General features: G+C 65.7%; 1 protein-coding gene across 1 annotated transcript; it reads left to right on the top strand.

Annotated features, from left to right (window-relative positions):
- Positions 1-941: 941 nt before the first annotated feature.
- RNF144A (ring finger protein 144A) lies at positions 942-10,313 on the top strand. The gene is made up of 7 exons (XM_036436500.2): positions 942-1,122; positions 1,218-1,322; positions 1,431-1,491; positions 2,186-2,393; positions 2,657-2,804; positions 3,498-3,587; positions 6,378-10,313. The coding sequence occupies exons 1-7, from the start codon at positions 988-990 to the stop codon at positions 6,507-6,509; spliced, it is 879 nt and encodes a 292-aa protein (XP_036292393.1). The 5' UTR covers positions 942-987; the 3' UTR covers positions 6,510-10,313.
- The last annotated feature ends 1,156 nt before the right edge of the window (positions 10,314-11,469 follow it).

Below are 11,469 nucleotides of genomic sequence, written 5' to 3'. Positions count from 1 at the left end.
CCCCGGCCGGAGACTGACCTCTGACCCAGGCCTTTAGCACAGTCTGCCCCCACCCATGCAGTGAGCAACCAGCGCCCCCTGGAGGACAAGCCAGTGTTCTTTTTTAAAAAGCACAGGTTTGTTATTGGTCCCTGAGAGGAAGGGAGAGAGAGAGGGAGGGAGAGAGAGGGAGAGAGAGAGGAAGAGAGAGAGGGAGAGAGGAAGAGAGAGAGAGAGAGAGAGAGGGAGAGAGAGAGGGAGAGAGAGGGAGAGAGAGAGAGAGAGAGGGGAGAGAGGGGGAGAGAGAGGGAGAGAGAGAGGGAGAGAGAGGCATCCGTGATGGGAGAGAAGCACTGACTGGCGGCTGCCTCTCGCACGCTCCCAGCTGGGATGGAGCCCACCCCGTGGGCATGCCGGGCCTGCAGTCGGACGGTGACCCTGGTGGGCGGGCAGCGAGTGTCGGAGGATGGGGCTGGGCCTGGCCTCCGGCGTGCTGGTGTGACGCGGACGGCGGTCCCCGAGTGAGCAGCCTGGGACCCGTGAGGCCGTGTCCGAGGCTCCGGCCCCCGGTGTGGATGGAGCCAGGGTGGGAGGCGAGGCCCCTCTGAGGTCCCGGGGCTGAGGCCAGCGCCCATGGACGGCTCTCTCGGCAGCAGCCGCTCCGGCCGCTCAGCTCTGCCTCCGGCTGGGTGCGGGGCCGGGGGCTCCCGTTACTCAGGGCCTCAGAGGGATGTGGGACCTGTGGGCCGGTGGCTCTCTCACCGTCTGGCCTTGACCGTCTCCATCCACACGGGGAAGGAACCGCCCACAGACCCACGCCGGGGCCTCTCTCCGGGAAACCTCTCGGAGCACCCCAGGGGGTCCCCGGAACCCCAGGGTCCGCGCAGGCCTCCGCCCCGCCCCCGCCCGTCTCCCCTCCGGGCTGCGGCCGGGAGACGCAGCCCCTGCCTGCCCTGGCTCAGGACGGGGAGGGTCTGACCACGCCTTCTCTCTGCAGACTGCTCGGCCATGACCACGGCGTGGGGCCCGCCCGCGTGGGACCTGGCCCTGGACCCGCTGGTGTCGTGCAAGCTGTGCCTGGGCGCGTACCCGCTGGAGCAGATGACCACGCTGGCCCAGTGCCGCTGTGTGTTCTGCACGCTGGTGGGTGCCGGCCTCGGGGGCGTCAGGTCTGCGTCCTGCCTGCACACCACGCCTGTAACGTGTGGCGTGTGTGTCTGCGTCTCGGTCTGTTGCAGTGCCTGAAGCAGTACGTGGAGCTCCTGATCAGAGAAGGATTCGCAACCACCATCAGCTGCCCCGATGCCGCCTGCCCGAAGCAGGGCCGCCTGCAGGAGCATGAGGCGCGAGCCGGGACCGCGGGGGCGGGGGTGCGGGGGGGGGGGGTGCGGGGATGTGTGTGTGTGAGTGTGATCAGCTTGTCACACGTCGTCCTGTGTTTTCTCCCTCAGATCGAGTGCATGGTGGCAGCTGAGATCATGCAGAGATATAAGAAGCTGCAGTTTGAGAGAGGTAGGTGCCCGGCTCTTCACACCAAACCTGCTGGGACACCGGAGCACTGAGCCAGGCGGCCGGGTCGGCGTCCCGCTGGCCGTGCGCGCCCTCAGGCTCCAGAGCCGGGGCTCCGTCCACGAGCTGTTTTGTTTGTTTTGCATAAAAACGGGCCGGTGTGAGGGTCAGACAGGCCTGTGGGGCCTGTGGGGCCTCGGCTGGGAAGCCTCGGCTCACGTGGCGTCCTGGCAAAGCCCGTGCGCTGGGCCGTCCTGGCGGGAGTGTGCCCGCCGGCACTGCTCACACGTCTCCGTGTCCGCGCTCCGACAGCGGCGACGAGCCGCCCAGGGGCCGGCTGGAGGGACGGCCTGAGCACACGGGCTCGCTGTTCCTGTGAGACGTGCTGTAAAACCTGCAGGGTGACCACACGTTCTCCCCGGAGCACTGTGAGCGCCGCCCTGTGACCCAGGAGGTCAGGCTCCATTCCCGGGTGTGTGCCCTGGCCGGGCTCCCTCCCCAGTGGGGCGAGCAGGAGGCAGCCGACCCATGACTCCTCTCCTCACTGATGTTCCTCTCCCTCCCTCTCCCTGCCTCTGTGAAGGCAGTAAACATATATGTATAAGTGAAATAAAACGAAGTAAGAACGTGAGGCTGGGTCTGGGGGAGGCCCCGCCCGCACGCCTGACCCGCCCCCTCACCCCCGTCCCTGTGTCAGAGGTGCTGCTGGACCCCTGCCGGACCTGGTGCCCGGTGTCCGCCTGCCAGGCCGTGTGCCCGCTCCCGGAGCTGGGGCTGCAGACGCCGCAGCCAGTGCGGTGCCAGGCCTGCGCCACGGAGTTCTGCTCCACCTGCAAGGCCAGCTGGCACCCCGGCCGGGGCTGCCCGGAGACCACGCCCATGGCCTTCCTCCCCGGGGACACCAGGTAGGTCCGACGCGGGGGGGGGGGGGGGGGGGGGGGAGGGAGTGGGGAAGACGCCCGGGAACACTGGTCTCTGCCCCCACTCCACCCCGCTCCTGGGACTCCTTATCAGCCCCCAAGCCTGGCTCCTGGCCTCCCTCTTTCGTGTAGTTTTATCTCGTTTACTAACAAGCGACCGGGTCCCTCTGGGGAAGCCCCGCGCCCAGCACAGCGGTCCGCCTGCCCCTGGGCCCTGCGGGCGGGCCCTGACCCTCCTTCTCCCGCAGTTCGGGGTTCAGGCCGGAGGAGGACGACGCACCCATCAAACGCTGCCCCAAGTGCAAGGTCTACATCGAGCGGGACGAAGGCTGTGCCCAGATGATGTGCAAGAACTGCAAGCACGCCTTCTGCTGGTACTGCCTGGAGTCCCTGGACGTGAGTGCCGCCCACTGCACACCGCCTGCCGCCCTCCGCCCGCTATCTGCCTGTCAGGGAGGGGAATCTGAGCATCCGGTGCGGGTCAAGGTCATGGGAAGGTGATCTGAGGTCAAGCTGGAGGTGAGAGCAGCAGGAGGGAGGCAGGGGCAGCCTGTGCCTGAGAGTCAGAGGCGCTGCTGCCCCCTCCTGGACAGCGGGAGACATTGCAGAGGCTGGTGCCTCGGGGGGCTGCTGTTGATGAGCTGAGAGCAGTACCACCCGGAGAGAGAGGTCTGCGCGGTGCAGGGGGTGGCCGGTGGGAGGGGAGCTCCTGCTGGGACGGAGACCGACAGAGGTGGAGGCTCCAGGGACGCTGCTGGGCCAGGGCAGGCGCGGCCTGGGGGGGCGGGGGCTCCTGCTGGGACGGAGACCGACAGAGGTGGAGGCTCCAGGGACGCTGCTGGGCCAGGGCAGGCGCGGCCTGGGGGGGCGGGGGGGGGGAGGTCGGAGCCTCTGGACACTGGATCAGACCCAGCATCACCGGTTCTCTCCTCCACCATCTGGAGCCACTCAGCAGGACCCCGTGGGTGGGTGTGCCGGGCGGGGCGGTCCCACTGCAGGTCCCACTGGCCAGGGCGTAAAGATGGGCACGGCGGACCAGGCTCTGCCCCCCTGATGCCCCCTGATGCCCCCTGATGCCCCTCTCCCCAGGACGACTTCCTGCTCATCCACTACGACAAGGGGCCATGCAGGAACAAGCTGGGTCACTCCCGGGCCTCCGTCATCTGGCACCGCACGCAGGTGGGCACGGCCAGACTCCCATCCTGGGGAGTGTGTGTGTGAGTGTGTGTGTGTGTGTGGTTAGGTGGGTGCATGCATGTGCATTTGTGCAGGAGGGTGTGTGTGTGTGCATGTGTATATGTGTGGGTGCGTGTGTGCATGTGTGTGTGGTGTGTGCATGTGTGTGTGGTGTGTGTGCGCGCACACATGCCTGCGTGTGAGCCTGTGTGAGTGTGCACCCGAATGTGTTCATATGTACGTGCAAGTGCACACAGGTGAACTCGATGGTCCCGCTGACGATTGCTCAAGAGCGCCCTCTGGCGCAGAACAGCGCCCTGCGTGTTTTCACGTTTTCCGGAATGTCTGTGAGCGCGTGATGGCGGCACACTGGTCAGAATTCACGGCGCACGGTCCCCCGTCGACATTGGGACCCGCTGGCAGAAAACGCCGACCTCGGCATGAGCCCAGCGTCCACTGCGGGTGCGTGTGGCGGCGTGCGTGCGTGGCGGCGTGCGTGTGTGACGGCGTGTGTGTGTGGCGGCATGTGTGTGTGTGTGGCGGCGTGTGTAACGGCGTGCGTGTGTGACGGCGTGCGTGTGTAACGGCGTGTGTGTGTGGCGGCATGTGTGTGTGTGTGGCGGCGTGTGTAACGGCGTGCGTGTGTGACGGCGTGCGTGTGTAACGGCGTGTGTGTGTGGCGGCATGTGTGTGTGTGTGGCGGCGTGTGTAACGGCGTGTGTGTGTGACGGCGTGCGTGTGTAACGGCGTGTGTGTGTGACGGCGTGTGTGTGTGGCGGCGTGTGTAACGGCGTGTGTGTGTGACGGCGTGTGTGTGTGGCGGCGTGCGTGTGTGGCGGCGTGCGTGTGTGGCGGCGTGCGTGTGTGGCGGCGTGCGTGTGTGTGTGGCGGCGTGTGTAACGGCGTGCGTGTGTGACGGCGTGCGTGTGTGGCGGCGTGTGTGTGTGGCGGCGTGCGTGTGTGTGTGGCGGCGTGCGTGTGTGGCGGCGTGTGTGTGTGGCGGCGTGCGTGTGTGTGTGGCGGCGTGCGTGTGTGGCGGCGTGCGTGTGTGGCGGCGTGCCTGTGTGACGGCGTGCGTGTGTGACGGCGTGTGTGTGTGACGGCGTGTGTGTGTGGCGGCGTGCGTGTGTGTGTGGCGGCGTGCGTGTGTGTGTGGCGGCGTGCGTGTGTGGCGGCGTGCGTGTGTGGCGGCGTGCCTGTGTGGCGGTGATGGCGTGTGCGTGTGTGTGTGGCGGCGTGCGTGTGTGTGTGGCGGCGTGCGTGTGTGGCGGCGTGCGTGTGTGGCGGCGTGCGTGTGTGGCGGCATGCGTGTGTGGCGGCGTGTGTGTGTGTGGCGGCGTGCCTGTGTGGCGGTGATGGCGTGTGCGTGTGTTACAGCGTGCCGTGCGTGTTGCAGGAAGCTAAGACACACACACTGGGGCGCTGGACATAACGCAGAGCCCCAGGGCTGCTCACAGTCCGAGACCTCTTACCTCCGTGTGTGTTTGACCGAGAAAACTCAGGCCCAGGTGCTGTGCGTTCGTGTGTTTCCCCCTCAGACCACGAGGTGGGGCTGTCACCCCATCTTCAGGTCTGTCCTGGCCGCTGGCTGCCTGGGAGGGAGGCGCCGAGGAAGGGGACCCCGGAAGCCAGTTTCCTGCTCCGCCCACCAGCCTCGCAGCCTGGTGTCCGCACCCGCGGCTGGACACTCAGCCTCCACTTGAACCTGGTTCCAATGCCAGGAACGGCACAGGCCGGCCACACCCCGGCACCTCGCTGCCTTCCCGTCTCCCGCCTGGAACGCCTTAGCCCAGCTGCTGCTGGTTACCGCCCGCTCCGCCCTTTGTGATCCAGCGTCTCTGGGGAAAGCCCTCCCTCTGCCCAGGCTCCCTTCACCAGGCCTGGCGGCAGCTTTGCTAAGGGCATTGTTACCGCTGATTGAACTGTGGGCTCTTCCCTCCAGACTGGCTGGCTGGCTGCTGCCGGAGGCCAGCCCCTAGCACAGGGTCTCGCTTGGGGCAAGCTTGTACATCATCCTGATGCATCAGTGATGGATGTTCGGGTGCTTAGATGGAGGGAGGGAGGGGAAGAGAAGTGAAGATAAAAAGAAAAGGAGAAATGGGAGGAAGAGTGAGGGGGAGAAATTGGGAAGGGCATAGGGATGTATGATGGTTAGATGAGTGGGATGATAGATGGATGGATGGATAAATGGATGATGGATAGCTAGATGAATGGGTGGAAGGATGGATGGATGGATGAATTGATGGATGGATGGAAGATGGGTGGGTGGAAGGACAGATAGAGGAGTGGGTGGAGATAAAAATGAATGAATGGGTGGATGTTATGGATAATGGATGGGTGGGGATGATGGATGGATGGATAAATGGGTGATGGATAGATAGATGAATGAGTGGAAGAATAGATGGATGGATGGATTGAAGGATGATGGCTGGATGGGTGGATGGAGGAAAGATAGCTGGATAGATGGATGGAGGAGGAGGTATGGGTGGGTGAGGGCTGGGTGGCTGGCTGTGTGGTCTATACTAGTGGTCGGCAAACCGTGGCTCTCGAGCCACATGCTGCTCTTTGGCCCCTTGAGTGTGGCTCTTCCACAAAATACCACAGCCTGGGCGAGTCTATTTTCAAGAGGTGGCATTAGAAGAAGTTTAAAAAACGTGGCTCTCAAAAGACATTTCAATTGTTGTACCGTTGACATTTGGCTCCGTGGACTGATGTTTGCCGACCGCGGGATTACACTGTAGTGTGGCCCCTCCAGACGCCCCCTGACCCTCCGCCCTGGCTTCCTCCCTGCAGGTCGTGGGCATCTTTGCGGGCTTCGGGCTCCTGCTCCTGGTGGCCTCGCCCTTCCTGCTGCTGGCCACGCCCTTCGTGCTCTGCTGCAAGTGCAAGTGCAGCAAAGGCGACGACGACCCGCTGCCCACCTAGAGCACAGGACGGGGACGCGGGAGGAGGCGTGCCTCGGAGGCCTGGCTCCGCCCGTCCCCTCATAAACGTCCTTCTTGCCTTACGCGCCCGTGAGCTTCGCCGTCACCGGTGCCGGGACTTCGGGGCCGATGTCCCCGTCTGCGGAGGCCCCGTGGCGTCCCGAGGCTGGACGGGGGCGGGGCTGGCTGCGGGCACATCCCCGCAGACTGGCCGGACGGCAGGTGCTGGAGAAGCACCGGGCCAGCTTCCTCCCCGTGGTGAGGGCCTGGGACCCTGGTCGCCTAGGAGACCTTCTCCTCCAAGTGTCCGTCTCTTCCTCGGCCTCAAGGGGGCAGCTCGCTCGCAGCCGAGACAAGTCCGGGTTCGACCGTCTTCACCCAGAATGCAACAGTCCCGCTGACGACAGCGGTCTTCGTCGCTAAGGCGTCTGGCGAGGCCCTTCCTTCCCGCAGAGCAGCGAGCGCCAGCCAGGTGCCTCCACGCCGCCCCACGCCTCTCGGACACGCGTGGTCGGAGGCTGTTGTGAAAGGATGTGCCCGGCCCGCCACTTCCCGGGAGACACGGGCAGCATCCCCCCACCCCCACCCTCGTGTCCCCGACGCCTGTAGGGCGGACGCAGATGCGGGGCCGGGCACCGCTGCGGACCTGCCCCTGGGCCGTGGCATCTCAGGTGTGGCCCTGGCCGGTGTGGCTCGGTGGACAGGGCACCAGCCCTTGGACTGCAGGGTCCCAGGTTCGATTCTGGTCGAGGGCAGGCACCTCGGTTGCAGGCTTGACCCCTGGGCAGGAGGCAGCCAGTCGATGTGTCCTCGGCTCTCCCTCTCCTCTCTGAGTGGATGGAGAAGTATTCCCGGGCGAGGATGGAGAGAGGAGGAGGTGTGTTTGCAGAGCAGCTGCGCCTCCTGCCCTTCCCTTGGCTGAGCCGGTTCCGCCCCGGCTCGCTCCCGGCAGCGGCAGGGGTTCCGGTCTTCAGAAACGAACCTCTTGGCTCGAGGGGTTTGGCGGGAAGCCCCTGTCCTCTGCCTTCCGGGGCCTTGGTCCTGGGCGGGGTCCCGGGGCCACTTCCCGGGTTTCGGGTTTTCCGGGACCTTGCCAGCCTGCAGACGCCCCGGTCCCCGGAGCCCCGGTCCTGATGCAGGCTGTGTGTGACTGTTGCCATGGCAGCAGCATGACCGATGAGACACACGTGGCCCCATAGAACGTTGGGAAGTGGGGAGTGTGTGTTCTTTACAGAGCATTGACGTTAACTTGGCTTCTACAGCCACGTGGGCTTTCATGGTTATTTTTTATTTTGTTAAATACATTTGTATTGGTGTCAGAGAGGAAGGGAGAGGGAGAGGGAAGCATCCATGCTGAGAAGCATGGATCAGCCGCCTCCTACCCGCCCCCCACTGGGGATGGAGCCCACAACCCAGGCCTGTGTCCTGACAGGAAGTCGGACCCTCACCTCCTGGTTCACAGGTTGATGCTCACGCCCTGAGCCCCGCCCGCCGGGTGAGCTGGTGCTTTTCAAGGGTCCACGGGTTGCATGGAACTTGGGCTCCACGGGAGGGCAGGTGCTGTGGCGTGGCCGCCGTGGAGGGTCAGCTGACGCCGTGGCCCAGCGGGGCTGAGTGGGGGCAGACCTGACTGCGACCCCAGGCGTGGGCTGTGGAGCCCGTTGGCTCGTAGCTGGCATCTCCCCGTGGACGTGGCGTTGGCTCCGGCCCCGGCCACGGCCCCGGCAGACATCCCTCCTGTGTGTGTCCGCGCTCCGGTGAGAGCGGGATCGCCGTGTCCCTCTGCTGCTCCTCTCCTTATGGACGGAGGCCACTGAGAGGCCCGCCCGTGACATCGCTCCGGGGATGCTGTCTGATCCTCAGGCACGACCGGGGCGGGCCTGGGCCGCCTCCCGGGCTGAGGCCGGCCGTGAGGGTGTGCAGGTCGGAGGGCGATGCTTTCTGAGGGGGCCTGGGTTCGAGGCCTCGTGGCGGGGTTTGTGATGGGCTCTCTCCAGCCGGGGCCCTTTGAGACCTGGCTGTGTGTCCCATCCTGCCAGGCCCACTGCCCTGTGGGCTCCGGGTGACCCTGTCCTCCAGTCGCTTCTTCCCGTGTATCCGTCTGTCCGTCTGGGGGCCCACGGCAGCCCCGCCCGGTGCCTTCCCGCTGACGGGCTCGCAGGCACGGGGCCGGGCCTGGGGAACCAGAGGCTGTGGGACGGCGGGAGCCAGAGGGCACCCCCTGCCCAGAGCGCCCGCACCAGCACCCTCACTCGCTGAGCGAGGACCAAACGGACCGCATGCTCCCCGACACCAGCCAGCCGCCGAGGCCCTCGGACCCATCTCCCCGCCCCGCCTGCCGCCCATCCCCGTGAAGGGGGGCGTCCTCCCCTCTGGGGGGGGGGGGACCTCCCTGTTCCCAGCACCCGTGTCTCCAGCAATGCCATTCCCCCCTCACCCCGGAGCACACGCCTGCCCGTCCATGTAGAGGCCTCTCCATCCTGGGGGAGGAGAGAGGGGGGTTAGGAGAACCACCCGGGCAGATGGAGGGCCCAGCAGACCCCGTGGCCTGACCCCTCTGGATCCGGCCGTGTGGGGAGGGGCCTGGCTCGGGGGGCTCTGTCCGGGGCACAGGCCGGCACCTGCAGGGGAGGGGTTACAGGGTCCCTGAGCGGAGGCCGCCTGGCTCTGATAGGCGGGGTTACCGGCCGGGGTCTGAGAGGAGGGGTTACGGGGTCCCCGGGCAGAACCTTCGCCAGCACAGACGCCCGTCCGGGTGGCTCGTCCTCAGCTCCCCAGTGGCCCCGGCCCCTGCTCCCCACTTCTGCACAAAGGGGAGCACGTTCTCCACCACACGCTGTCCCACACACCGGTCAGAGCCGCACCCCACTTCTGGTTCGAGGCCCAGGCTCCTGGGAAAGGGGTCCGATTTCGGAAACACAGACGAGGTGATCTTGGTTCACCCGCATCACAGAAGTTCAAGGTTATCCCACCTGACGGGGACGGCCCCCCTCGGCCGGCTGAAGGTGTCGCGGGTGGAGGACCAGGGAGAGCTGTGTGCTGCTCAGAGGCTCGGGGTGGGCACCCCCTGTGCTCACACGGGAAGGTAATGAAGGTCTCATTAAAAACGCCAAAGCTGGTTTATCCTTACCACGCCCCGAGCCCTGACAGAAGAAGATGAGGAGATTTGGGCTGCTGTTGCCAAAAACGCCCAATGGAGCCGGGCCGGCGTGGCAGGTGCATCGAGGCCCCGGCCCCTGGGTCTGTGCCACCCCGTGTGCCAGGAGCCTCCGGAGGGAGGGCCCTGCTGCCCGCCCGCCCGCCCCTCCGTCTTTGCTCACATCCCATGGGGTGTCAGTCCTGTGGAGAGCATGCAGCTCGGCTCCACACTTGGACACGTGGTGCATTGGACATGTCACGTGGTGTATCGGACACGTGGTGCATCGGACATGTGGTGCATCGGACACGTGACATATCAGACACGTGGTGCATTGGACATGTCACGTGGTGTGTCAGACACGTGGTGCATCGGACACGTGGTGCATCGGACACGTGGTGCATCGGACACGTGGTGCATCAGACACGGTGGTGACGCGGAACTACGCCATGTTTGTCCCTGAGACCTGTGCCACCAACACTGTGATGTACAGAGGACGCCCGGGTCCTTCCCCCGTATGTGTGCACCTTGGAGTCCTGCGGACAGAGTGATCTGTGATCTCAGTCATATCCCCATGTATGTATGGCGTCTTACCTGGTGTGTCTGTCCCCTTTGGAAGGGATTTCTTTTTAAAGGTATTTTGGCTGGAATACAGGTTCCTTTTGTAAATCCTGTCTGCCACTCTGTTCTTTGTGGGTGGCTGGCCTGGAGGCAGAAGTGGTGAGGGGGAGGGGAGACAGGCCTGGTGGGCGGGGCCTTACACCTGGTGGGCGGGGCTTAGGCCTGGTGGGTGGGCCTTAGGCCTGGTGGGTGGGGCTTAGGCCTAGGGGGATTGGGCGGGGCTGAGCTTAGACCTGGTGGGTGGGGCTTAGGCCTAGGGGGATTGGGTGGGGCGGGGCTTAGGTCTGGTGGGTGGGGCTTAGACCTGGTGAGTGTGGCTTAGAGACCTGGGAGGCGGGGCTTGAGGCCTGGTGGGTGGGGCTTATATCTGGGAGGTGGGGCCCTAGAGCTGGGGGGATTGGGTGGGGCGAGGCTTTAGGCCTAGTGGGTGGGGCTTAGAGACCTGGGAGGCGGGGCCTTAGACGGGGTGTGTGTGTGTGTGTGTGTGTGTGTGTGTGCGCGCGCGCGGCGCATACCCTGCGCGGGGCTGCAGGAAGGGGCGGAGGAACGTTGTCGGGATGTGGATTCGGAGTCGGTGACCGAGGCCAGGAGAACTGTGGGTCTCTGCCCATCGGAACCACGGTCCGCGAGAAGGCCCCCGCCGGCTCCTGAGACCGGTGTCCCGGCGCAGCTACCCCAGGGGGCCCGGGTGTAGGAGATGAGGAAGGCGGTGCTGCTGATGGCGAGGGGCAGGCAGAGGCCCAGGCGGAGCGCACACACCCCGTTAGGACCGGCCGCACAGACCGGGGGCGGGGCACCCATGGGGGCGGGGCACCCATAGGGGGCGGGGCATTCAGAAGGGGGCGGGGCTCCAGGGGGCGGGGAGGGCGGCTCCAGGGGGAGGGGGAGGGCGGGCAGGAAACGCTGGCCTGGGATGGAATGTGCGTGTGTGGGGGTGTGTGTGTGGGGGTGAGGGTGTGTGTGTGGGTGTGGGGGTGCGTGTGTGGGTGTGGGGGTGGGTGTGGGGGTGTGTGTGGGTGTGTGGGTGTGTGGGTGCGTGTGTGGGTGTGTGGGTGTGGGGTGGGTGTGGGTGTGTGGGTGTGGGGGTGTGTGTGTGGGGGTGTGTGTGGGTGTGGGGGTGTGTGTGGGTGTGGGGGTGTGTGTGGATGTGGGGTGTGTGTGGGTGTGGGGGTGTGTGTGGGTGTGGGTGCGTGTGTGTGTGGGT

Source organism: Pipistrellus kuhlii, unplaced genomic scaffold (genome assembly GCF_014108245.1).
Source record: "Pipistrellus kuhlii isolate mPipKuh1 unplaced genomic scaffold, mPipKuh1.p scaffold_m20_p_139, whole genome shotgun sequence".
NCBI classification, from domain to species: Eukaryota; Metazoa; Chordata; class Mammalia; order Chiroptera; family Vespertilionidae; genus Pipistrellus; species Pipistrellus kuhlii.
The sequence above is the reverse complement of the archived record's forward strand: the minus strand, read 5'-3'. Positions and strand labels throughout refer to the sequence as shown.